Below are 26,981 nucleotides of genomic sequence, written 5' to 3'. Positions count from 1 at the left end.
TGCAGCTCCCGTCAGAAGTCTGCCAGGAGCTGGACCTCTCTGGCTATGGTTTATTGATTTATGGCAGCTCTGGCTGGTGCTTTTTGTAGGAAAATCTCAAGTTTTAGACAAAAAATGTATAAGTATGCCTGTCATTCTCAGTAACATTACCTTCTTTCACAGAGACAAGAACAGGGAAAATGTGTCCATCGATATAAAAAGTAACCTGTCTTTCTTACCTAGGAACCTAAAACTGATTTAGACCAACTCAAAGCTGATTTATGAAATCAGTTGGGATATCTGGCCTCTGACTGGTTATCTCACTGTGTTGAACAGTAAAATATTCACTTGAGACAAAGGCAATGCTAGCACTAGCAGCTCTTGTGCATAATGTATAGCCCCCATGATGCGTGCTTGTTCTAGAGTGGCCCAGTAAGAGCGGTAAAATAGAGATCGGTCTTCCCAACCCCATCTGAAAGAGTATGGAGAGCCTTGGGAACAGAGAAACTTCTGGGCATCATGCAATGTGGTTTTGTCAGATGAAGAGATGCCAACCGCATGCTCGAGTAACACCATGCTGGGACCCAGATATGGAAAACTTAAGCTGCATCAGCACTATTGTACAGTGCTGGGAAATATTCCAGTCACAGAACTGTAGTTGTCTTTATTTTTAGGATGGTCCCTGGTACATTTCAGCCTGGGCTAACTCACATTGTCTCACACAAGTCTCAAATGTAGTTTGTGAGTTAATGCAATCTAGGTACCACTCACAACAGGTCGTTTACATGGTGACTATGCTTTTCTGGAGGTCAGGCTTGTTAAACAGCACAGTTGTTTACCCTTCTGTACAGGTTGTCATCATTGCTAGAAAATGTCCCGCATGTTTAATTGTGAATTTTAACCTGACCCTCAGGTCCAAAAACAGAACCAAAAGGCTATATCCCTGTACCCTAGACCTTTCAGGCCCAGACATAAACAATGAGGAACTGGAAGCAGTTCCTGAGGCCTCCTCCTTGCGGAAGGTGCCATTGCTAATGAGTGTTGCAGGGAGCTCGTGGATACCTCTGTTGGCCAGTATATATTTCCATTTCCTTCATTGTATGCAGTGAAGGAAAATGCAAAGTCATTAGCTCATTAGTGGTTGCTGGCTGGTGGTAGAGTTGCTGCAGTGCTTCCTTGTGTGCAGCAGGGCTTTGCTCTTATTCTGAAGCCAAACAGGAGATCCACATCGCCATAGTCTGATCCAGAGCTACTGGGACTCTGTCCCAAATGACACCACCGCCTGCTGTGTGCTCTTGCTGCACAGCAGCAATCCATCTCTAGCTGCAACAAAGGGACGCAAGTGACAAGTGATCAGGACCTGGCCTGGGTCACTGACCAGCAAAGTTCTCACTTTTTTTTTTTTTTCCCCTCATAGAAAGTCCGTTTGATCAGATGTCTCCATGGCAGCCTTGCAGGAAGGGGTGTTCTGAACTAGTGGATGGCAGCCAAAGTGGCTGCTGTTGGCTAAGGGGCACTTGGCACAGTACACCCATCCCTACTGCGGCCTGGGTATAATCTCAGGAGAGAGGAAGAGGTGGGGAGAGGCTGGCTCCTCCCCCATCCCACCTCTTCATTTAGGCTGTGCTTGAAAGAAATTACCCCTTCTAAAGACAGCCTCGGTGATTTCAGAGAAAGAAGGCCATTGGAGACTGGGCAGCAAGAGCCCCCAAGATGAGGATAGCCATCCTCCTGAGCCTTCTGTTCCACGTGGCAGCTGCTTTTCACCAACTGTGAGTGGCACTGAACTTCTGTTTTGGTCTCTTTTATGAAGGCATCAGTCTAGGTAGATGGACCACATTCCATGCCATCAGCTCTCATGCTTCCTGCTCTATCAGATCACCCTAAAAGGTGGCTGAGACATTTACCTTGCCTCCCATGCATTTGATTGACTCCTGTGAGTTAAAATGCAAGCCACCTTTTTGGGGAGCTTCCAAGTCAGACCTTAGGCCTAGGGGTGTTTGCTTCTCCAGTTGCCATGCCAGATCAAACCACTGGTGTCTAGACTGCAAGGTTATGAGGCCACTTCTTCTGAAGACTGCAAGTGATTGTTTTGGGGAGTTCAGGAGACAGCTGAAGTAAGAGGTTTGAAAAATATTGTAGGGCTGTATTTAAGCTAATCAAGCAGAAACTCTTTCTCAAGGTATCAGTGAAGCAATCACTTTTCTGGGTTCACTGTTGCTTTTGAATATTGACTGCAGCCATGGCACATTGCTGAGGATTTCTGCATGGAAGCTCTTTTGCATTTCTAAGCCCCTGACCTGATGCCACCTCTGATGTTTTCTTTCTTCTGCCCCAGACATTACCTGGTGGTGATCCCTGCAGATCTCCGCTACCCATCCACCCAAGTTACCTGCCTCCATATCACCTGTTATGAAGCAAAGCTTCAAGTGAATCTGGTCCTGGAGCGCTCTGCAGGACATAAGCTCTTAGCGCAAGAAACCATCCAGAAGGAGAAGACTTTCATGTGCACTAAGTTCTGGGTGAGCCACCCTAGACAAATGCCATCACTGATTTTCCCTTCAGGAACTGTAAAGCCCTTGTGTTACTCCCTAAAAAGGGATAACATGGACAGGGTCTACTATGCCTTGGAGAGAGCCTGCTAGAAAGAGGGGTGGATGGTGCCTAGGAACATCTATCCCAGCATAGTATCTGTTGGTCAGCACTGAATTCCCATTCTGAACGTAATTTTTAAATTGAAGTTAAATTTGTTAAAATCTACCACACTTCTGTATACATAAAAAGAACTCAGCTGTTTCCTTCTCTTCCATCACAGACCAGATGAAGCAGCTTTAGCTCTTTAGCTCTTCTCTGAAGGACTTATGCAGCTCCACAGTTATATCTTGGGGAAACAGTGGTTTGCATGACATACTGCAGTTTCTGTAGGACCTGAAGTCAGGCAGCAACTCAGCTCTTAGGAGCTACTGAAGAGCAGCTGGATGTAAATGGATGTGCTTGTTATTTTCAAATAGCATCCTAGAGCTGATTCATTGTTGGTGGGAATTTAGCAAAGACTTAGCATAAGGCAGACATGCCTAAACAGTATCCCTTCTGTTATACAGACTATTCTGTCCTGAGACTGCTGGGGGTCTTTGGCTGCTGGTGCCAGGAAGACCCTCTGTTTGTCTTTTCTAATCTGACTTTCTTGCTTGTACATGCTGGGTAGTCTTGAAGGCCTAGCATTTGAGGCTGTGCTACAGCTTGATCTTTCTCCTTTGATTCTCTGCTACCATCTCCCACCTTTCTGGCATCTGCCCGTCTTCCTGACCAAGTCTGAAGACTCAAAGGTGTCACCAGAGACAAAATTCCTTAACCACTGGGAAAAAGGACAGATTCCATGATATGCAGGGCTTCCTGCTGTCATGTAGGGCTGAGTGAGATCTGGATGTGATCTAGATCACGTATTGGAGGGAATGCATGTCCTGAGACAGACGGAGGGGAACTAGTTAGTTCTTCCACTTTACTATCAGTTCCAGCTCAGAGTCTCCAGAAGATTACCTGGGGGCTGCATGCTCTCCTCTCTCTGTACAGGTTGCACCTCCAGCTGATGGCACAGAAGAGATTGCCACTGTCAAACTGATCATAACAGGTGAAGGGGTCAGTATTGAGGAGAAGAAAAAGGTCCTGATCCGCAAGGCCAGCAGTGGCACCTTCATCCAAACAGACAAGCCCATCTATCAACCAGGGCAGACAGGTGAGAGCTGCAAAAGGGAGCAACCATGGGCCCTAGGCTCTCTGCTGGAAACACCAAAAGGAAAGCCTTCCATTGCCTGATATTCGTGGACAGTCCTAGCAGAAGGCTTTTAGAAAATGCCTCTTGTTCATGTAATGTTTTCAGTGGCTGTAATGTCCACCCGGTTGTGACTGTGAAGTTGCGGGAGGCAGTAGGTCATTGTCCATATTATCTTACATGTGGGAATGTCCGTGTCAGATGTTATCGCAAATGTGTATAGAATGGAGACAGGCACTGGGGAAACAGAACAGGAATCTGTAGGAAAGACTGAGATCTGATAAATATACTCCCCGATTTCCTTGCCTTCAGTGAAATTTCGCATCGTGACTCTGGATGAGGAATTCATGGCACTCAATGATTCGGTAAGCCAGCCCTGGGGGGCTGCAGAAAAGGCTGCCGTGTTCCATGGATGGATCCTACTTCCTTTCTACCCTGCTCATCTGCCAAAGCTCCAACTTTCCCACATTCATCCCTGGGCCAGGTTTGATGGGTGTCCAGAGGAGAATAGTGACTCAAGTAAAAGCTGGTAACTCAGGAAGATGGCGTAGGTGTACATGGCTCTTGCTTGTCCTGGTTAAATGGTCATGCGAGCACAAGCATAGGACATATTGATTCCTGATGTGATGGTGTCATGTGGGGAATGGATAGTTTGCAAGTCAGGATTTCCTGGACATGTAGTGGGGAGGGGTGCTCTTAATCTGGCCTCTACAAGTTGTAACATGGGAAATCCTGATTAGACATTAGGACAAACTTTTTCACTGCGTTGATGATCAGATATTGAAACAGATGCCCAGAGAAGGCATTTTCATCCTTGGAGATGTTCAAAACTCAGCTGGAGAAGGCTACGAGCAATCTGCTCTGAGATGCTTCAGCAGGCTGTTGAACTAGATGACCTCCAGAGGTTCCTTCCAAACTATGTGAGCCTATACCTCTGTAACCCTGTTAAGACTGCAGGTGAGCCAGAGCTAGGTCTGTTTGGGTAACAAGTTTTCCTGATGGAGGACTCTGTCAGGAAGTGCTGGGTGATCTCCAAATTGTTTTTTCCTTTGTCTTTCTCTAGACCTTACTGTAATGGACCTACCTGGCACTTCTCAGTTTTGGTGACGTTTGTTTCACTTTATATTGTTGTCAGTGCTGTAAATTTCCAAATCACTAGTTGCACGTCCTTCAGAGAGGGCTCTGCATCTGAAGTGTCTTGTGTGTGTTGCTGGCATGTGTTTCTATCTTCTAATGCTTTTGTCTTTCCCTCCCCACAGATTTCCCTGTTTCTCCAGGTGAGTTATGCTTAAATCTGGTGTTACAGTAATACTGATGGCAGCCATTTCACTGGGCTATTCATATGCAGTTCCTGGTAGATTTTACAGATCTCTGAGCGGAATAGTAGAACTTCCAGATTTCTAGAACATAATCCTTCAGCTTCTTTTTTATGCGTTTACTTGAGGTTATGCTCTCAGTTACTTTAGTAGAAATCTGAGTTGTTCTAGACTTGTTCTAACATAGATAAACTTAGACCTTTATGAAATAAGTTGGAACTGTGAAGGGTGTTTCCTTGAGATCAGAATTTAGATAAATGTAGAAGGAGACTCAGATGCTGGGAGCTGAGTCTGAGAGTTATGAATATATTGCCTTCAAAATTTCTTGACTAGACTATACCAAACCTCATTGCGTAGCTAAAGAACCTGGTAATCTGCAGTGTTGAAATTCTGAAGCTCAATTTCTATAGGGTGTGGATCAGTGAGATGCTGGAACAACTGTTTCTTTCTTTCTTTCTTTCTTGTGGATGTAGGACCCTAAGAACAACCAGATAGAGCAATGGCTGAATGTGCTCCCCCAAGACGGCATTGCAGATCTGTCTTTCCAGCTAAGTGATGAGCCTCTGCTAGGGAAATACGTCATCAATGTAACCAGTGCAAAAGCGTATGGCAGCTTCTCCGTTGAGGACTATGGTATGAGCATGTGGAGGATAAGTCTGAGCTGCAGAGAGGACCTTGTACTCTTGATCGAGGAAGCTGGGTGTTTATTCCATTATAACCATCCCGGGAGCAAATGGGAAAAGCAATAGCGCCTGTCACAGAAAAGAGTCTGAGCTGAGGCTCAGGAGAGAGACAACTTTGGGACCATGGGTCTGTGTGTGGGAGGAGTGTTGAGCATGGATCCAGACCTTTGACTCAGCTGATTCCTGCAGACCTCTGCATTAGACAAAACAAGGTCATTTAGGATTGGCTTTTCCAGAGAATATGAAGTCCAGTGCCATCCCACTTCCCGTTCGTCCCCTAATTAATTGTGTTGGAAGGCTAGTCTTCTCTCAGTGCAAATGGCTGTCAGAAGTGCTGGGACATGGGTATGTTTGGGTTGTAGTATGGGAAAGAGGAATCAACCAAGGACTACACACAAATCTGTTAAAGAAACAATGGAAATCTTCCCTTTCCCCTTCTCACTATCTTCTTTCTCCATTTCCTGGCTCTTACTTCACCATAGTCTATCTTCACGTTGATTCTCTGGAAAGGCTGTCCCTGGCCAGTGTTTCCTACATTCCCTGTTGCTTCCCTTCCAGTGCTGCCAAAATTTGAAGTGACCTTTGAAGCGCCAAATCAGATTTATGCACTAGATAAAACCTTCCCGCTCCGGGTATGTGGCAGGTGAGGATTCTGCTTGGAGGGATGGCTCTGTGTTAATTTCTGGCCTGATGAGTACAAGATGGCTAGGTAGCCATGAGGGGGAATTTACTTACACTTCAGTTACAGGAGGCCAGAATCTTCCACAGCTGCACCCTGATACAACACAAAACATTCCTGTAACTATCCTGGTACCCTAATGCCCCTTTTCGAAAAACACTCTGCAAGTCTCTACACACAAAACCTGGGGGAAAAACCTACCCTTTGACAAGCAGCCATTTGTGGGGCAGAACATGGCAGATGTTTGGTATTCATCTTCCTGCAGAACAAACTCATGGGAAATGAAGGGAAGCTTTTCCAGATTATGCTCTGGCAGAAATGAGAGAGGCAAAAAGGAATTGTCCAAGGACAATGCTAGGTTTAACAGCCACATGTAAAGGTGCTTTCTAAATGAAAGGCACTTTCTTAATCACCCATGCTTCTGTTCCTAAGATGATGCATGCCTTCAGCATATTCTGGGGTTATAGCAGGTGATGCTGATATAAAGTGCAGAGCTCTGTGCTGAGTCAACATCTACAACACTCTGGTTTCCCAGAACAGATTATATCACAGAGCCCTCGATCTCCCATCACTGTGGTGCCCCAACTTGACCTTGCTTATTGGGTCAGAGCTCCTGCGCCTGCTGTATTGCAGTCACTCTTGTGCTATATTGTGAAAATCCATGGTCTCCAGGGCTATGCAAAGAAAGTGCTGTGTTCTCTTGGTGTGTGTGACTATCTCTTCCTTTCCCTGCTCCCTCAAACAGATACACCTATGGGAAAGGCATCCAGGGGACAGTTCATGTGACCCTTTGTCAGAAGATAGCCCCGTTTCTGCCCAGTGCTTCCAAACCTGATCTCTGTCAGGAATTCAGCAATCAGGTGAGGTACTTTGCAGGAGCTGAGCTGTATTCAGAGACATTTGTGCTTAGCCCCAGGGTAAGGCAAGGCTGCTGGAGACTTCAGCTGAAGTGTTTAGGTGTTACCCCGTGGTTTTGGCTGTTTAGCCAGTGGTCTACTGGTGCTGCCTGTTAGTAACTGTGCCTGATGACTATGACTGCGTGTGCATCATGTGCAAGCTCCACATCCTGGACTGCTGTGTCAAAAGGCAAGCTCCCTGAGAGCAGGGATTTTGTGCTGCTGTTTCTGCATTGTTTGGGTAACTTCTAATGTAAGTGCCTTGCTCAGACCTTGTTTCCTCTCTTTGTACTATCAGACAGATGAGATGGGTTGCTTCTTCACAAATGTGACTCTGTCTTCCTTCACTCGAGACTCTCGGTACTATGAGGACAGCATAGTTGCAGAGGCCTCACTGGTGGAGTATGGCACAGGTAACTCTGGAAACATCTCTGGTGGCTGGTAAAAGGCGTGTGAAGATGCACTAATCTTACCAAGAACACTGGAGACTTTCAGGCTAGCAAGGGCTCTGAGCTTTCTGAGCCCAGAAAGCTCACAGATACAGACAGAGCCACTGGTTCCTGATGGCATGTCACACTCACTCTGAGTGCCTGTGATCTCAGGTGGCGAAGCTTAGGGACCTCTCTAAGGGCAAAAAGTGGAAGAAAGACTAGATACCCAGAGTCCTGGGCAGATCATCTCCCTGGTATGAAATGTGTGTGCAGCTGAACATGTGCATCAATATTACCAGTGAGTCACTCTGCGGGAAATTGCTGATTTGTGCTTGGCTACCTTGCTCCCTCCTTTATGTTTCTGTCTCATTGCTTTCATTCAGACATACATGTCAATGCTTCCCACAAATTACTCATCTCCAAGATTGGCGGCATGGCCTTGTTTGATGATGTGAAGTCTTACTACCACACTGGAGAGATGTACAGGGGGAAGGTAATTCCCAGTTACACAGCCCTTTGGAGGGGGGAGCATGAGCAATGCCTTCACAGCGACCATTACCTAGCATCTTGTCCAGCCAGGGGCTTGGGAGGGCATTGAATGACTCCCAGAGACAGAACTCTTGAATGTGAGAAAAATACCTAAGGCTGCCACTTACCAAATAAGCCTTGAGTAGTAACAGCTATGGGGATCCATATGTGGGGTGCAAACCCAAATACTTGGAATTTCAGCAGCTGAGAGGCCTTCTGCTGTGAAGGGATAGAGAGCATGGGCATGAATGAACATGGTAGTGCAAGTGATAATAGGAGGTGACCAGTAGCAGTGTTGATCATATAGTTAGTGACAAGAAGGGTGACCTTGCTGTCTTTGGAAATTCTGCACCTGACTCAGAGAAGCAAGAGATTCTGTCCACTGATTAGACTCTTCTGCACTTCTCTTGCTCACCACTGTGTTCTCAGATTAAAGTCATTGACTACCAAGGCAAGGCATTGAAGCACAAAAAAGTCCTTCTTCTAGTAAGCTGCGGTGAGCAGCAATTTAAGCAGAAGTACATCACCGGGGACTCTGGGACAGCTTCATTTAGCCTGAACACAACTGCTTGGAACAGCACCTTGGCCTCCCTGGAGGTAAGTGAGGAAGTGTCTGTCTTGTTGGCAGGGGTACACGCGCATCTCAGGGCTATTTATTGCCCCACAGACATCTCCCCCGCTCCTTCTTGAAGAACAGTAACTCAAACCTGAAACACCTCAGCATGTTCTGGATCTTGGCTCCCTCTGAGAGCTTATTTTCCAGATCCAAATTGTTTTTCTCACAAGCTCTTCACACAGAGACCTCTGCTATGGTGTTGCTCAGACCTGATTTGAGCTTCTTACCAAGCTGAAGCTAGGGTGATTTGCAGCTGACTTGCTTAACTAGAGAAAGTAACCTTTTTTTTTTTTTTAAATATTTTTTATTTTTTTATCTCACCAGGCAAGTGTCCTGCATCAAGATTTGGATATAGAGCCTGGGACAGCTGATTTGAGTTACCAGCGAGCCTCTCATTTCATACGTCCTTTCTACAGCACCAGCAGGAGTTTTGTCTCTATTGTCCGTGTGCCAGAAACGATGCCTTGTGGTAAAAAGCAGGCTGTCCAGGTGAACTTCAGAATTTACCAGGAGGACCTGGAACATGGACCCAAGCGTGTCATTTTCTCCTACTTTGTGAGTTTCTGAAGAAGTGCTAGTAGGTAATGGCTTAGGGCACAAGATCAGCATCTCCTACAGATTCAAGCCTGTTATATGATAGCTTTGGCTCAGCCCAGGACGGGTAGTTTGTCCAGCCATCATGAGGCTGGATCCTGGTTTTGATCCGGGGGCTGCAGTGATAGCAACAAAGGCTGCACCTTTCTTTCGGGCTCTGCATGGGTGCAGGGCAGGTATTGGCCTTACCTGTCCTCCCCCAAGTCTTTTGATCCCTTGAGCTCTCTCTGCTACCTGAGAATGAGTAAAGCTCATATCCCTCCCCTTTCCCTCATTTAATCTCCAATTTCAGGATTACTTTGATCTGCACAGTGGTCTCAAAGACTGCAACTAGCATTCTTTTCCCTTTCTGTATTCTTCACTAGGTCACAGGGAAAAGAGGGATAGTCCATGCAGGTCAGAAGACTGTTTGGGTTGGGCTGCCAAGAAGTAAGTGCACTCCCCTGTTTCATGTCTAGAAAGCATTCAGTGGTTTGTGGCATCCTGTCTTATTTGGATACGTAGCATAAGCCTCTTTTCAATTTAAAGCTGGCTCACCAATTTCTGTTGCATCAGAGCAATGTGCCTTTCCAGCTTTCATGTTTCCTTTATCCTCCTGCTTGGTACTGAGAGAATAATACTCAGCATTTCCCAGCCCATAGGCTCATCCTCTGTTTTCTTTGTTTTCAAAGCAGTCTCCTTTTGCTGCCTCTGCAAATGGCATGAAACTATAGCCTTACCCTCTATCAAAACTCTCCTGCTTTAATTTGCAATTGTGTCTAAAATTAATCTTTAAGTAGTTAGGATGCCATAGCTTGTCATTTTGATGGGTGTTTACTCACTGTTGTCTACTTCTCCAGCTCTTTTTTTTAAAGCCTAAATTATAGGTGCTTTGGGACAAAGGTCATCTCTTTGTTGGTGATGAGATGGGAGATGTTTGGAGGCTTTGAAAGATATCTGAGACTGTTACTCTTTGTGGCACTAAGCTTGAACTCCAAATACCTGTTTCATCTCCTTGAGGCAATCAACAGAAGCAGGAAGAGTCTTTTGCTGGTCTTGAATATCAGATCCAGAGGTGTGCTGATTGTTTCAGTGGTCACCAGAAATCTCCTTGGTCCTGAAAGACTTGAGGAAAGGAATTAAACAGGCACATGCAGGATGGCGAAAGCTGATCAGAGTCCATTTTCACTACAAATCTACTTTCTCTTCTTCCCTCTCTCCTCCATCTAGTGCTGAAAGGCTTATTTTCCATCCCTCTTACCTTCAGCTTGATCTCTGCACCAGCTCCAAGACTTGTTATTTACGTTATCTTCCCTAATGGAAAAATCATCGCTGATTCTGCCATCCTCAGTGTTTCCATGTGTTTCAGAAATAAGGTAGGATTTGTGTCTGAGGCCTGACTAAATGTGTGAGAGTGTATGTGTCTGCTGCAATTAAGAGACCGAGGAATATGTAATATGCATAGCTGTGTGTGGCTGATAATATATGGGATGCTGACGCATGAACATGTGAATGGTGAAGTGTGCTGTGATGTATGGAGCAAGTACATGTGGAGCATTGTGGGGGCTGCTGCAATGTTTGGGAAAGAAAGAGAATTGCTGTGTCTATCTCCATAGGCTTGTATAACAACTGCAACCTGATAGGATCACAGCCTAGCACAGGTTATTAGTGTGATTCCCAGGAGAGTTCGAGGCTGCTTTGCTGCTGCTGCAGACACCTAAACTTGTTAGTATGTGGTGTCAGACTGCTGAGAGTGGCTGATGAAAGGAGTAGATTTTACTGGCTGTCCAGAAAGGGCTGAGTGATGTGGTCATTGTGACACCCATAGGAATCTGCTTTCTTGGCTGTGTCTTGTGCTCCAAAGATGAACTTCTGAGGACTGGAATTACTCCTGCTCCACAGCTGTCTATCTGTCATGGACAGTCAGATTCAAGCAAATGCTTCAGGAAACAGATCTACCCCATAAGGAGCCTGGAGATAAGGTCTAGGCTTATATTAATCTGGGGCTCCAAAAGGAGCAGAAAGACAGCTGTGTGAGGTGTGTGTGATCATGGCTGGCTGGTTCGCTGGCTAAAGAGACCACTAAATTCTGATACAGGAATGTCTCCAGTACTGTGGGCTGTGTACACTGATGGTTCCCCCTCTGTCATCTTTCCTGTTAGAACCTCAAAGTGATGTTTTTTTAAATACCTCTGGGGTTCTTGGGAAATTCCCCATCTTTCCATGCAAGGCAAGTCCTTGGAAGCTCTCTTCATGTAGGTCCCTTCCCTGCTCAGGAAGTTGTAGGGTGGCCAGCAGCAGAAATGTCACTCACCTATTGCGTGTATTCTTCCCATCCAGGTAGAGCTGGGCTTCTCAACACCCGAGACCCTTCCTGATTCAGAGGTTGATCTCAACATCCTGGCAGCTCCTGGGTCCACATGTGCTGTCTGGGCTGTGGATCAGAGCGTCCTTTTGCTGAAGCCAGGAAAAGAGTTCAGCAGCTCCTTGGTGAGTGAGCCTGCTTCAACTTCTTCCTTTCTCTTGTCTGACATGAAGAGGCAGGGAGACAGATCATTGCATCTGTGCAGAGCTTATCTCCCAAGTAACTCAAAGCACTGCCCAGAAGGATCAGCAGTGCTCTCAGTGTGGCATGGGTAATGATTAGGGTTAAGAAAGAGGTTGAACATCACTCAGTGCACCAGTGGTAAATGAGCTTCTATTATTATGTCTCATGTTCAGTTCAGCAGGTTGTGCTGGTGCTATCAAACAAGTGACAGTGAGCCTGGGCATTCTGGCATACAGTCATGAACAGTAGCCAGGAACAATTCAAACAGGCCTTGGATGAATGACAGGAAGTGAATGCCAGGTTTTATTTGTGTTGATTTTTTTTTTTTACTTTTTCTTGCTTTCTCAGATCTATGAGCTGTTCCCAACTGTTTATAACCCCAGGTATCCTCGGCAGGTGTCTGAAGATGATCATTCATGCGGGTTCCCAAATTCTGATGAACCTGATGTGTTTACAGCATTCAGGGTAAAAATGATTGTTTTGGTGGGTTGGGATAATTAATTAATTGAGGGAAATGTGGCCCCCTGGCTTCACCAATATCCTAGGAATGCTGTTGCAGACAGTACAGGGAACAGGTCCAGTTTAAGCCCTTGTAACTCACTTGTTTGAATAAAAGACTTGAAATTGTTGACCAAGAAGAAATTGTTGTGTGGTTCTGCACCTTAGTTGTGTGATTCAGGATGCCAAGGATGATTAGTTACTTTAATTGGATTTCACATAGCATGTTTAATCTCCATAGCACGAGCAATTGCACTCTGCAGGCTGAGAAGGCATAGTGCCTAAATGACCATGTGTTTGAAAAAGAATAAATTTGGTTAACTCAGGCCAGATGACTTAGCTCAGAAGACCTTGTTTACCCATTGCTGAGGATCTGAATAATTCCATCTCAAAATGAAGCAAGAAAATACTTTGCCAAGCCAGAGGACAGGCAAGTCCCCACTGGGTGAGGGACAAAAAGGCAGAGGATAGAGAGCAGAGAGGAGAGGATAAGCTTCTGGTGCATCGAGGTTTGTGTGTTTCTTTTTTTTTTCCCCTACAGGAAATGGGGTTGAAAATTATGTCCAACACCAACATCAGGAAGCCCAGAGTGTGTCCAACCACTTCCTCGACAACCATGCTGCAAGAAACAGCAATGTTTACTTCCAGGCCCATATTGATGTTTGCCCAGCCCCATAAAGCATATAACAGTGAGCATTTACCAACTGTTTCCTCTTACATGGAGTACTCACTCTTTCAGGTGACAGCAATCCTGGGTTTGAGCTAAGAGGCAGTACTTGCTGTAATGGCAAATGGAAGAGGGAGAGTGTTCCCTGTTGTGCTAGTGTGAGGCTGCCTGGGGCTCACGGCTTCTGGCTCTGAAACATTAGTGAGCTGTCTGGATCTGAAGTCTTATCTCTGAGGTGAGGGAATGGTTGCCCTTCACTTGATGCCTACAAATGCAAGTAAGGTCCACAGCACCTCTGTTGTTTGAAATGAGGCAAGAGATTTTAAAACTGGGATAGCACCTTCTGTTCCAGTGCTGTGCTTCCCAAGTGCTGACTGGATGACCTGCTGGGCTGGAGCTCCTCTGCTCTAAACTAGGGCCTGAGGACCTTGTGGTGACTGGGCTTTGTTATTTCCAGCAGAGCATCTGACAACATCTACCTATCAGCCCACTATGTTTTCACCTGTTTCTTCAGCTGAAGAGAGAGTACACAAGCATTTCCCCAAAACCTGGATATGGGATTTGTATTCTGTGGGGTGAGTAAACTGAGCAGTAGGGGTCTAGTCTGGGTGGCTTAGTGTAATGGGGAATGGCAGCAGATACACTGGGTTTAGATTATAAGCTGCTGAGGAAGGTGTCTAAGGATATATGTCATGGAGCTCATACTTGTCAGGCTGTTTCTCATCGTGTGCATTGAATGCACTTTCCAGTACTAGATGATCATATAGAAGTATTGTCCAGCTGTGGGAGACAGCTGGCATGGGAAGACAGGAAAGCATATGCAGTGTAGCAAACCAGCTTGGTTTACTGCCTGCATTCTGCTTGTGGTAGCCCTGTGGGTAAACTGTGCTCACAGGGTGTATCCTTGGGATGCGGGTGAAGCTGTTCTCCACAGAAGTCCTTTATAGTACTGGGAGCTGTGTCTTGTGTGAAGGGCTCAGTGAGTACACATGGTGTGCTGAGGGAGCATTTGGAGATTTTTTCATTTCTGACTTTAGGAATTTCTTGTCTGGAGACTGGAGTCTGCTCGGGCCAGATGCCCCCCTATCTGCCTTCTCCCACGTCCACTGCTTTCAGCTACTTCCATCTCTTCACTCCCTAGCAGCAGATATCTCCTATGTGAGATTTATGTGATGACGATTTATGGAGATTTATCTCCTATGTGATTTATCCACCACTAGCCTGAGCAACCAAACGTCTCTATGTTGTATGTGTTGCCTTCCTGTATGTGCCTGGCAAAAGTGAATGTCTCCAGTTATTTGAGTCAAGTAGTATCATCAGCTTTATCTAGGGCTGTTTTTATGTCTGTCGTGGCAGCAGCCACAGAACAGTCTGCTGCTCTCAGAAGCTGTGATGTGGGCACAAGCCAAGTCTCTGCCCTGTTTTCATGTTGGACTTTAAGATGTCAGTGTCTCACAGGAAGGTGAGTGGCTGGATCTGTCTCTTCTGCTAAGTTCTACAGATGTTGAGCCACTCTTGTTGCTCTTCTGGTGTGTCTGGTTCTCCATCCCTAGGCCAAGAAGGATAAAACTGCTGACACCTATAAAGCATTTTCAAATGTGCAAATGGCAAGCACTGTCTGAGAAAAGCCTTGAGTGTGATTGATAGCATCTTGCAGCCATGTAACCTCTTGTCAAAAATGTTCTGTTCATATAAGCATCTGAGGCAAGGATTCCTACTTCTACAAGGACCTACAAGGGCTACAAGTTCAGCAGAGGTTAGGGGTTAGACTGAGCTTAGGGGGTAGAGTACACTGGACAGAATGGTGCAGACCAGGTCACCTGGTGCTGTGTGCAGCAGGAATCAGTTAAATGCTTCTGTTACTGTCTACTTCTCAGTCCCAGTGGAAACAAGAATGTCACTGTCACTGTGCCTAATGCCATCACAGAATGGAAAGTGGGGATGTTCTGCACAGGACGTAACGGCTTTGGACTTGCTCCAACCTCCAGTCTGCTTGTGTTCAAGCCCTTTCTTGTGGAGCTCAGCTTGCCGTCTTCTGTGATCAAGGGTGAGACCTTCCTCTTGAAGGCCACAGTCTTCAACTACCTGCAGCGATGCATGAAGGTAGGTGAGCCCTGTAGGCTCTGCAAGAAAAGGATGGTATGGGTGGGTACGAGATGGCTGAAATCTATGGCCTGTGATGTTTATCTTGTTACCACCTGCTATCTCTGCTGCACCTTCAGATCCAAGTGACCCTGGAAGAGTTTGCTCACTTCCAGCTGAAGCCATGCAAAGGCTGTGTCTACAGCAGCTGCTTATGTGCCAAGGAAGCTAAGACCTTTCAGTGGAGCATCACAGCTGAGCAACTGGGTGAGAAGAACAGGGAGGTGGGGTGGTGGAATTGGGAAGGAATAGGACCAAGGTGGGGATGTTTTGTACGAGTTGACATGGAGCAAGGAGTTGTTTGCCCTGTTAACCAGAGAGTATGTGTTTGCATTCATCCTGAGGTCATGATTACTCACAAGTCTGTGCTGGGAGGTACAGAATCATATAGGGCTCTGATCTGATTTTTTGTTGTCACAGGTGACTTCAATCATGTTAAAGGGAAGTGCTTCCTCAGAAGGGGTTTTTTGCACCTAAATGTGTGTTATTTTCAGGGCACATGAACATCACCCTCAGCACAGAGGCTGTGGCCACTGAAGAGCTCTGTGGTGAAGAGATACCATATGTCCCAAATCAAGGACAGAAAGACATGATGACCAAACTCCTTCTAGTCCGGGTCAGACAAGCTCTTCTGTTACCTAGACCTGAAAGTGGGGTTTGTGAAATTCCCAGATTTTGTGCAGGTTAATTTTGGGAGTTACTCCTTGCTCTTAAAGATGTCTAAGAATCTCAGGGTCTGAGCTGGGCCTAGCCAAGAGGGCTGATGGATGTGGGAGGGAGAGGGGTATCCTCCACTTCATACTATAGGAAACTTTAAATATTACACTCTTTTATGTCCTTGCTCTTGAGCTCTCACAGACATTCAGAAGTTATGATATTCTGAAAATGTGTGCTGTTTTCTTATCTGAAATGAAAATAATTGACAATAATTTACATTATTATGTGGTAATGATGTCATTCCTGCCTGAACCAGGATTTTGTCCATGTCTAATTCTAATCCACTTGTAGTCCTGTCTCTCTCCTGTGTGCTCATTATAATGCTACTTTTCTGTGTTCCAACAGCCAGAGGGAGTCTTGGTAGAAAGGGCTCACAGCTCCATCCTGTGTCCCAAAAAAGGTAGAGAGATTGTTTTCTTATTTTACCCTGCACATCCCCCACTTCCTGCCTAACCACCTCTTGGGTCTTTCCACTTGTTTAAATATTTTTCTGTCAACATGACCAACCTGCAGAAGCAAACTCTAATCGTGGTGCCAGCTAGAACTTCCCCTGTGTAAGGATGTGGGGAGGTCCAGTCTTTTAGCATCAGCGTCCCTGATACTAATGTGACAGCTTGAGGCCTTTTTCACGTGTGGTAATAAAACCAGACTACCAAACACGGTGGGGCTGAAGGACATGACTTAGGATTGCTGCTCCTGTCTTGAATTTTATTGTGTATGATGGGGCCATTAGCAGATTTTGAGAGCATGAGGTACATTGAGAAGACATACCTGCAACTGAAATCTGAAATAAGATGGAGTAACTTATGTAAAAGAAAGCAGGAAGGTGGCTTTGACCGCAGATGGTTTAGAAGAGAAGATCCTCTCAACCTTTTCAGAAGGAAGGCTGTTAGGATAACGAAGTTGCAGTGAGGTTGATGGGGGGAGTTGAAGGTGGAATGGGACAGGGTTTTTGAGGTGATCTGCAACCTCTGTGACAGGAAAATGGGCTGTTAGCATAGAACAGTTTCTAATGATCTCTGGGGATTTTGAAGGCTGTTTTCATCATTATTTCTTTCTTTTTGTCCTCCCCACACACCTTTCCCCACTGATGTCAGGGAATCCAGCACAGGAGTCTGTGTCCCTGAAGTTGCCTCTAAATGTGGTTGAAGGTTCAGTCAGAGCCACAGTCTCGGTCACAGGTAAGGAATTCAGCTATGCTAATACCAAATCCCGTATCTCTAAGTTCAGCCCTAGGAAAGCCCAAATCCAGAACCCCCCACACCCTTTCTGAGGTTTCCAAGGCTCCATTGCTTTGTTCTTCCCATGCGTGTTGCTGTGTTTCCTGGTTCTAGATAGCCTCAAACACTCATCAAGGAAGAGGGTGTTCTGTTTATGGGCTTTCCCTGCCAGGATGGGAATGTGTAGAGCCCATATGGAGGGCACAGTGGAACTTATAAGATGACTGGACAGAGGTGCCCCCACACTGCTGTGCTGGGGCTATCTTGCCTGTTGCACTGCTGGGAATGGGTCACAGGCAGGAGGAGGTGAATCCCCAAGCCTCCTACCTAGAGGTAGTCAGGCTGCCTACACTTTGTTTCAGGTGACCTCATGGGGACAGTACTGCAGAACATGGATCACCTGGTGCAGATGCCCCATGGCTGTGGGGAGCAGAACATGGTGCTGTTTGCCCCTATTGTCTATTTGCTGCAGTACCTGGAGAAGACGAGGCAGCTGACCCCTGAGATCAAGGAGAGGGCAACAGGGTTCCTGCGCAATGGCAAGTACAGCAGACCCACCTTGCTCTTCTGCCTTCTCCTGTGTCCAGTCTACCAAGGGTTGCCTAGTCCCCTTCCCCTCAGGGCACTCAACTACTTATAATGTCAACATCAGCCCATTCCCTGCCCAGCAATCTCACTGCAAATACCATTCTGAGCACTACTGTCCTATCTTGCTTCCCAGGGTACCAGATACAGCTGCAGTATCAACACCCTGATGGTTCCTACAGTGAATTTGGTACCAAGGATGAGTATGGTAATACTTGGTAAGACATGGACTCTCTCCCTGCTGTCTACTTGCTGTCTGACAGCCTGGAGGTGGGCAGCTTTCTGCTTCCAACATTGGATCCTTTCTGTCCTATTGGACCCAAAGTCTTCCAGGTGTTTTGTGGGCTAGGGCATCCCAGGGATATACAAGTGTCTCTGGGATGAACTGGTTTTGGACCAGCAAATAGCAGAACAAAGGTGAGGAGAGACCCACCAGTTTCAAATTCTCACTTTTTTTCTTTTTCATCAACTTCTGCTTAGATTCTTTCTTTCTGTTCATTCTTCTCTCTCTCTCATTCACTCCATTTCTTTCTGCTTCTCTCTTCCCTCTCTCATGCCTTTTTTTCTGTTCTCTCCCCAACCAGGCTAACTGCATTTGTGGTTAAATGCTTTGTGCAAGCCAAGCCATACATTTTTCTGGACAACAGGACCATCCAAATGGCTCTCACCTGGCTGGAGCTCCACCAGCTGCCCAATGGTTGCTTCAGAAATGTGGGCCAGCTTTTCCACACAGCCATGAAGGTAGGACTCAGAGCACCTTGAAGGACAACTCAAAGCAGTTCTTGCCAAGTACTGGTAATTGTTTAGTTTGCTTTCCTGTATTGTTCTGCTTTCCTGTGTGCGAGCAGGCCAGGAATAGGTGGGACCTTTACCGAAAGGCTTCAGGTCTTTGTATATTAACTTTCGCAGCTTTTTGGTTGTTTATGCTTTTTGTAGGGAGGTGTGGATGGGGAAGTCCCCTTGGCTGCCTACATCACTGCTGCATACTTGGAGGCAGGAGAGTCACCAGAGGTAAATATTGGGATTCTTTGCCATGCTCTTGCCTTAAGATCTGAATCCTGAATAGCTTAGCAGTGTCACTGAGGCAGGCAACAGAGCATCTTCTAGAGGCTGTGAACAAAGTAATAGGATGGGGCAGGAAGAACTTACTGCTTCCCAGGAAAAAGCCTCAACTGTCCCTTGAGGATGCCATTGCTGGCAGGGGAGAAGGTGAGGTTAGACTACAGGGAGCAACTGGAGTTCATAGCTGGATACTTTGACCATTTCCTAGCCTTTGGCTGCTCATTTCTGCTCCTTCAACCCATCCTGCCACCCTCTTGCTACCATTTGTACTATACATAGCTGAGAGCTAGTGGTGATTTGTTAGGGAGGACAGATTGGTGTAGCTGTTCCCACAGTCAAGTAAATAGCCATAATGACATTTTTAATGTGTTTTAGCTTCATTTCACTGAGAAGGCACTGCTGAAACCCAGCTTGGGGGGAGTCTGTGAAGCACCCTGCACCAAAGGCTGGAGACACTGCTTACTGGTGCTGCACTGATACAAAGAGAAGAGGGCAGGCTTGAGACACTGTGGGGTGCTTTCTGGCCAGCATATGCTAATGCGTCCTTCTGCTTGTGTACCTTAGTGTTTGCCTGCCTCACATGTGTTTGTGTGTGACCAACATCCATGCATCTTCTCTGTAGAGTACAGTGGTGAGCAAGGCTCTGGACTGCATCGCTTCTTCCCTTCCCAAAGCTGTCAGCACTTACACCCAGGCCCTGCTGGCCTACACCTTCGCCCTAGCTAAGGACTCTCAACGCACACAAGAGCTACTTGATATACTTGATCGAAAGGCAATCAGAACAGGTATGGAGATTTCGGTGCCAGATGAACATCAGAGAAGAGACAAGTGAGCTTTCTGAGCCCTTGGTTACATGCAACCTGGAAGGACCATAGCCTTACCCTTTAGGTCCTTCACCAAAGAGAGCTTTTAGACAGCCAGTCTACAAACTCTAAGTATGTGTTGGCAATACTGTGATGTGGGTGCTTATCTCCTTCAAACCTCTCATCCTTTTCTGGTACTCAAAGTAGAGGCTGGGCTCTGAGAGAAGTGGGCTTTCTTAGGCAGCACTGCAAAGTGCCAGAGAGGGAAATAAGCTGGCAAGCTGCCCCGCTTCTTGTTAGTCACTGACCCCCAGGAATGGCTAGTAGGTAGCTAGCCAGTATCAGGTATAGTGGACTCGGCGAACAGGGCAACAGACTTGGACTTGCATGTCTGGAAGGTACTGTGTATGCAGATTATTGGCATATTAGTTTATCACCTTGGTAAATGGGTCTTTAAATGTGTAATATGGAGTGCTGAGCATTGCAAAATACACAGGACTGCAGTTCACCCAGTGACATGATGACCCAGGCAAGAGGAATTTACTCAATGGTCTTGAGGTACACAGGCCTCCTAGGCCTCAGGATTTCTTACCTGACATCTCTCAGAGTCATCTACTCCCTCCCTTTCCCAGGTGGGCAGATCCACTGGAGTCAGACCTCATCCAGGCCCAGACCCAATACCAGCACTTGGTCACAGCCACTGTCTGTGGATGTGGAGTTGACAGCCTATGTCCTCCTGGCCCTGCTCTCCAAGCCAAATATCACAGGGTCTGATCTCACCACAGCCTTGGGCGTTGTGTCCTGGCTCACCAGACAGCAGAATGCCTATGGAGGGTTTGCCTCAACACAGGTAACTCGCGGACAGGGACAGGGATGTTGCTTGAGAAATAACCTCTGCACAATCTATGCACAATTTATGCAAGTGACAACTCTTTGAGGAGAAGAGCACTTGTATATGGAGGTCCTCAGGACAGTGAATTCAAGCGTCTCTGGTCTCAGAGCTGCAAGTGTGATTGTTTCTTCCTTTTCAGGACACAGTGGTCGCCTTGCAGGCCTTGGCTAAGTATGCAGCACTGACGTACAACACAAAAGGGTTTGCAGAAGTGAGGGTGAGGTCCCAGAGAGGATTTGGGAGGAAGTTCCAAGTCTCCGACCAGAACCGGCTATTGGTGCAGGAGGCAGCACTGACAGAAGTCCCGGGAAAGTTCTCAGTGCAGGCCCATGGCAGCTGTTGTGTCTTTACCCGGGTAGGTTCCCACAGACCCTGCTGTGACAACCCTCTGCTCGTCATCTTATCGAAAACTAGTCTCCATTGTATCTCTATGCAAAGAAACGTGCATTAAGTGGGCTGGAATCCCAGCCTGTTGTCGATGCAATAAACCTGTGTGCTGTAGAAGACTCAGAGACAGAACATGTCCAAATGTGACAACAGTGATGCTTCCGTGGTTCTCAGGATATTGGAGGATGGAAATGTTGTATATTGGTCCCATTGCTGTGTGCCTGACTTGCACAGTCTCAAGGGAAAGGGTGAGGAGAAGGAGCCCCAGCTGAAAGGATCACGGAATGTTTCCAATCTGAGTGACCTGTATTTTGGGTACCGAGATGAGTATGCTCACTGTGTATGGTTTATCCAGTCACTGTCTGGGGTCCATATCTTGAGGATTAGAGTAGTCAATGAAAAAAAAAAGGTATGATAGATGATATTGAACTAATTATCAATGTCTTATTCTGCCTTTTCCTATCACCCTGCAGATGGTGCTGAGGTACAACATGCCTTCCCCACAGGTCTCCACATCCTTTGCCTTGCAAGTGAAAACCGAGCCTGTGAATTGCACTGAGGATGATACACACTCTGTTACTGTCTATGTCCATGTCAGGTGACTCTAAAGACACAGATTCACTTGGGAAGGAAAGCCAGGCGTGGCTGGAGAGCTGAGAGGTGCTTCTTGGCTGCAATGCAGGCACCAGACAGTTTCAGCAGAAGTTCCAGGTGGAAGATGGAGAAGGAAAGATATGAGTGTCAGCAGGAAAGGGGAAATGTTTCCAAGGGCTTTGGCTCTTGCTAGGGAGAGGACTGCAAGTAGGCATCTCAGACTGGGGATGCTCAGAGCAGTGCAGCCATCATCTGCTCCCTGTGAGAGGGAGGGGTGCCTGCCTTGGCCCCGGTCCTGGCTGGGCTGCCTGGCTCAGGGTCCGACATGCAGCATATGGCGGTGAAGGGAAGTTGGGAGAGACTCTCTTTTTGATCTTCTCCTCCAGGTACACTGGGAAGAGATCCACTTCTGGCATGGTGATCGTGGAGGTGTCCCTGCTGTCTGGATTTGTGCTGGCTCCAGGATCCCAGATGCCTGTAAGAAGTCTGGAGTCAGGATGGCGACATGGTGTCAGTGGGACTATCCATGCCCAAGGAGAGGGGGTGGTTGCATAAGAAGGTGTTGTCTGTCTCTCTCTTGAGCAATCTCACCATCCTGTTCCCTCTGCCACACAACAAACATGAACACATACTGTTGGCTCTCTCTTTGTGCCTTGAGGATGGTGATCTTTCTGGCCCAATTCACTCAGCATATTCTTGACAGCTAAGTAGCCTAGGTTCCTGTCCTTGGGCTTTGCAGGAGCTGAGTGGCCCTGCAGGGAGATGAGCCTGAAGGGCTAAGAGCCCAAAATAAGTTTGGAAATGAGTAAATGAGAACCTGCCTACTCAAGCTTAAATAAACCTTGTTGGAATGTCTCACACTTGCTTTTGAAAAGACCCAACTAAATTGCTTCTTCTGCTCTCCTATTCCTAGCTGCAGCATTGGCACCCTGTGAGAAGAACTGAGAGTACACAAGGAGGTGTTGCCATCTACTTGGACAAAGTATGTGTGTACTACTAGAGAAGCTGCAGGAGAGGAGGACAGTGGCAGAGTTGTCTGGGGAGTCCAGGGCTGGGCTAGCAGAGCAGTCCTGCCTTTGACTCCACAGAGTTGTTATTGCATATCAGTAGAATCAAATTTAGGTGAAGAATAAAAAGAACAGCTCATAAGTGAACTGTCTTTTGCTTTTCTTCCCTAGTTGAGCCACAAGTCTGAGACATATGTACTACATCTAGAACGGGAGATTGGGGTGACCAACCTGAAGCCAGGCCATGTCAGGGTCTATGACTACTACAATCCAGGTGAGTCTGGAACCGTGGGATGTTAGGGCTGTCTGGGTATTTGCACTTGTCTCTATGCAAGGATAACTTAGGTCTCTCCTGTCCTGTTGCAGAGGAGCAGGCCCTGGCTGACTATAATGTCTTCTGCATCTGAGGTAGGTGTGAGTCCCTTCCTCAGCCCCTGTACAGAGCAAGCAACCCAGCCACCTCTCTTCTGTCCCAGAGGAGCCCTGTGTATTTTTGGTTCAGCACATTCCCATCATTTAGGACTATATCTGGAATTCCCTAGGCCTCCAGGGACTTTAGCCTCTGCCCTCTGTTGTCTGGACTTTGTAATGCAGTCTTTGCTGGGTTGCCCTGTAGGCAGGACATCAAGTGTTTAATGTGTGGCCGTGCTGTGAAGGACTAGTCATGTGCGTTTTCTGGGACTTCCTACAGGGCTTTCTGAGCTGGTATAGTACATGGGACTGCTTGCCAGCTGACAGTGCTCATAGATGGTTTGCACTGTTGCAGAAGAACTTCTAAGCAGAATTCATGGTGCTAGTTTCATCTTACACTGTTTGGGTATGGAAAGTCCCACCTATTGCCAAGGAGGGGCTGAGATAAAACAAGGCCACTAGATCAAAACAGAGATACACTTTCCTTTTATGTCCTTAGTGAGAGCTTGGGCTCCCTAGCTGTTAGCATCCCATAGTTAATAACTCGGGTCATATTATTTGCTCTCTGGGTTACTCCTTCATCCTGCTCTAATTTCTCCAAGGACTTGGTCTGCTCCCTTACTGGTCCACTATTTCAAGCCACAGGGATCCCACTAGTGCGAGATGCCCTGGGACAGCAGGGCTGCTGCATTATTGCTTCTGGTATGATGGGATGTACATCACCTGGAAAGTCACATCTCAGGAGGCTGGGACAAACCTCAAGTTAGATTTGAAGACCAAACCCAGCCCAAGCCATCCTGTTCATCCTGACAGCCATTTCCTGGTGAATTCTTTGAGGTGTCTGATTAATTCTGATTGTATTAATCCATGGAATTTCTTGATTGTAAAAATAATGAAAGTAAAATATAAATCACAAATCTGGGTCCTGTGGTGTGTGTTTTGACTCTGTGACAGAGGATTACTTTGGAGAAGAGAGCAGGTAAGCAAACTGTCATAGAGAGAGTGTAGCTGAACCATGCACCTTGCATTCATTTCTTCCAACACTGGATTCTACTCCAGCAGCGTCATGCAGCCATCAGTATGGAGTGAGGACTTCTAGCCCTGTATGGAGACTGATCCCACTGAGCATCATCTGCTCCACAAAGATGCAGCTGAGCAATAAGGCCATGGCTGATTCTGCACTTTATATGGATGTAAAGTAAATCCACCTTGCTGTGTATCTCACAGATTAGCTGCTGTCCTCCTAGCACAGAAAGAGGGAGGAGAATAATTTTAGTTTCTGCACCATCTGTAAAGCTGGGTCTTGCACAGGACAATTCAAACCTGAGTTGTCAGGCAGGGGTGGTACCCCAGGGTTGAACACTCCTCCCTTAATGAGCTACTGGAGGGTGAACAGGGTCTTTGTCACATGACAAGGAGATGCAAGGGCAATTCAACAACCAAAACTTATCCAACATCTATCATTACTTTTTAAAACAAAATCTCATGATTTAAGGAAATCCAGCGCATGATCTGGGATCTTCAAGCTTGACAGTGCTACATCCTTGTATAGACAGGTAAGTTTCCACAGAACCTGGCTAGAGCTGGCTGTGCAAGTGTGATGGCTAAGTGCAAAGTCAGGCTTAGGAGTGGAAGGTCTGGGAGGTGGGTGAGGGTTGAGAGTCTGGATTTAGCTACAGCGCTGAAAGTTCTCCAGACCAGATCCTGTAGTAAGGCTGGGATTTGTGGTGGTTAAAGGGAAGGATTTTGAATGTGTTTAAATTTCAACTTTGAAATTCCAGAGTAACCCTGAAGTCTCAGTAAGTCTCCTCTGTGAGGCAGAGACACAAGCATTGCAAGTTCTTTTCATTAAGTGTGAACATTCTCCATAATGCACTGAGGACATCTGCCTGCAAGGCAGGCTGCTGAAAGCCTGCTCTGTGCTTCATGTGCAGGTTAACAGGACCAGAATGAATGCATAAATTCAGCACAGCAGTGTTGTGGTTTTACCTGGGTTAGCAATACAATCACAATAGCTGCTCACTCACCCTCTCCCCCTTCCCCTTTCCCCCAATAGGGGAGAGAATTGAAAGGGAAGGGAGGAACCTGGATTGAGATAAACATAGTTTAATAAAATAACAAAATACTAATACACTACTAGCAAATATATATATAAAAAATAGAAATAAAAGATAATCAAGGCAATTCCAAACGAACTCTGTCCATGCTAAGCAGCCAGTCCCAGGAAGCGGCACCCTGGTCCCAAACAGAGAAAAAAAGGAAAAAGGTAGAAAAGCCCAGAGTCCTCTGCAAAATGTCCCACACCAAAATTCCCCTGACTCTGGAAAAAAAAAAAAGCAAAGAAGAAAAATGTGTGCAAGAGAAAGTGCCAGAGAGGAAGAGCGAGAATGTCCCAGAGAGAGTGAGCAAGAGATCCCGAAAGGTCCCGACTCTCCTTAAATCTGGAGCGTGACGCTAATGGGATGGAATACTCTTATTGATCAGTCTGGATGTCAATCAAGCTCTGCCCCATCCATGCCCCGCTTCCCAGCTGCCTCACACCTGTGGGCAGAGCGCTCAGAACGTCCTTGGCTCTCAGACCAGAGCAAATAAAAACATTTACTCTGTTCCAGAGTGTTATCTCTTGTTCTCAAACTAAGCCCAAATAATGACTGTGCTAGCTATGAAAAAGAAAGGTTTCTAACTGCATGAAGAAAATTAACTCATTTTCAGTCAAACCAGCACAAGCAGTTAGGTGTTACCAGTGCCCTGTGCAGTGCCAGAAGTGGCTATGCTGAGGCTGGCTTCATTCCAGGCACCACTTTCTCCCTTCTTCTGCACCTTTGTTTAAACAGGTGTTTTTTCCTTTTCTTTATTTAATTTCCTCAGCAGTCCATGAGCAATGTAAAGCCCAACTCTGCAGAGCAGGATTTTTACCAGAATTCTATTTGCTCTACAATTTTTAAAAAATAACTTTGTAGATACTACAGCCTTCTTTGGAAATGTCTCCTCTCTCCCTTGCCTTTATCTCTGGTGATGTCCGTCCTTGTTAATATAAAAAAGCAGAACTGGAGCTAGTCAGGCCTGCACTTGGTATCAGTACTTAGCACCACTGGCTACAGCTTGGGTTCTTGCAGAAAGGGAGGGACCCCACTTATCACTGCCAACGCTGCCATGTTCTTATCACCTCTTTTGCAGTGCTTAGCAAAGCACAGGCAACAGGTCTGGTAAAATTCCCTGGAAGAGAAGTATTTTGGGGAAAGCAACTGCTGTAGTGGTCATACACACACGTGTATTCCACCTAGTCCTTACTGACCCCAGGAGGGGTAGCTCATGGATAAGCCCATTATTGCAGTAGGAGTTCACGCACAAAAAAATCCTACTTATGTACAGATGTGTACACACTGTGTAAAAATCGCATGTAGTGGCATTTTTCACTCAATATCCATTGCAATTTCTCTTCTGGGTCCTTCAAAATGTTATTTCTTGGACTTAAACTGCAGTACTTGTGGTGTCTGGCTACCAGAAAGCATTTGGAGGGAGGTGACTGTCTTCCAGGAGAATTTAAAGACAGGGAAAAAATGGTTTTGTACAAAACACATTGATTTCTCTGTGACCTGAACTTCCTTGTCTCCTTAGAGCAGGAGATGTTGCACATCACACTAATTTTTTTATCATTCACAAAATCAAGGGGTCACGGTGATTCAGCCTGGAGTCTTGGTGGTGCACGTGCTTCCATCTACCTTGTGATCAGTTCTGCTGCTTGAGCACGGAGGACTGCCTGCCTCTAGGGACAGAAATCCAGCCTCAGCTCCTTGTGTCTCTCGCTGGTCTCTGACCCAAGTGATCAATGGGTCTGTGGGCTGGGGAGGGAGCTCAGCACAGGACAGCAGCCAGGTATCTTGTGCCCTACCGCAAGTTCCAGTCGGTACAGAGCCTTGCTAAGAGATGCTTGCTTCCCAAGTGTCTCCTGGCTGCGGCAGCTGGTCACCATGCTGG

At 46.5% G+C, this 26,981-nt stretch overlaps 1 protein-coding gene across 1 annotated transcript; it reads left to right on the top strand.

Moving 5' to 3' along the window:
* Positions 1 to 1,692: 1,692 nt before the first annotated feature.
* LOC135984521 (alpha-2-macroglobulin-like protein 1) lies at positions 1,693 to 23,809 on the top strand. The gene is made up of 37 exons (XM_065626883.1): positions 1,693 to 1,751; positions 2,318 to 2,501; positions 3,550 to 3,712; positions 4,061 to 4,113; positions 5,008 to 5,025; positions 5,538 to 5,697; positions 6,306 to 6,390; positions 7,172 to 7,286; positions 7,621 to 7,735; positions 8,137 to 8,246; positions 8,711 to 8,878; positions 9,222 to 9,452; positions 9,857 to 9,920; positions 10,701 to 10,846; positions 11,811 to 11,960; positions 12,367 to 12,483; positions 13,058 to 13,205; positions 13,641 to 13,758; positions 15,061 to 15,286; positions 15,406 to 15,532; positions 15,820 to 15,941; positions 16,388 to 16,442; positions 17,140 to 17,223; positions 17,625 to 17,801; positions 17,984 to 18,065; positions 18,432 to 18,588; positions 18,784 to 18,858; positions 19,285 to 19,374; positions 19,532 to 19,694; positions 20,345 to 20,562; positions 20,744 to 20,959; positions 21,465 to 21,589; positions 21,972 to 22,062; positions 22,499 to 22,567; positions 22,764 to 22,866; positions 22,938 to 23,000; positions 23,606 to 23,809. The coding sequence occupies exons 1-36, from the start codon at positions 1,693 to 1,695 to the stop codon at positions 22,997 to 22,999; spliced, it is 4,446 nt and encodes a 1,481-aa protein (XP_065482955.1). The 3' UTR covers position 23,000; positions 23,606 to 23,809.
* The last annotated feature ends 3,172 nt before the right edge of the window (positions 23,810 to 26,981 follow it).

Source organism: Caloenas nicobarica, chromosome 1, assembly GCF_036013445.1.
Source record: "Caloenas nicobarica isolate bCalNic1 chromosome 1, bCalNic1.hap1, whole genome shotgun sequence".
Classification (NCBI taxonomy): Eukaryota; Metazoa; Chordata; class Aves; order Columbiformes; family Columbidae; genus Caloenas; species Caloenas nicobarica.
The sequence above is the reverse complement of the archived record's forward strand: the minus strand, read 5'-3'. Positions and strand labels throughout refer to the sequence as shown.

Coding starts and splice junctions, on each gene's coding strand:
- LOC135984521 (XM_065626883.1), top strand. CDS start 1,693: ATGAGGATAGCCATCCTCCTGAGCCTTCTGTTCCACGTGGCAGCTGCT. Junction 9,453..9,856: donor GTGTCATTTTCTCCTACTTT/GTGAGTTTCTGA, acceptor ATTCTTCACTAG/GTCACAGGGAAAAGAGGGAT. Junction 18,859..19,284: donor AGGCAGGAGAGTCACCAGAG/GTAAATATTGGG, acceptor AATGTGTTTTAG/CTTCATTTCACTGAGAAGGC.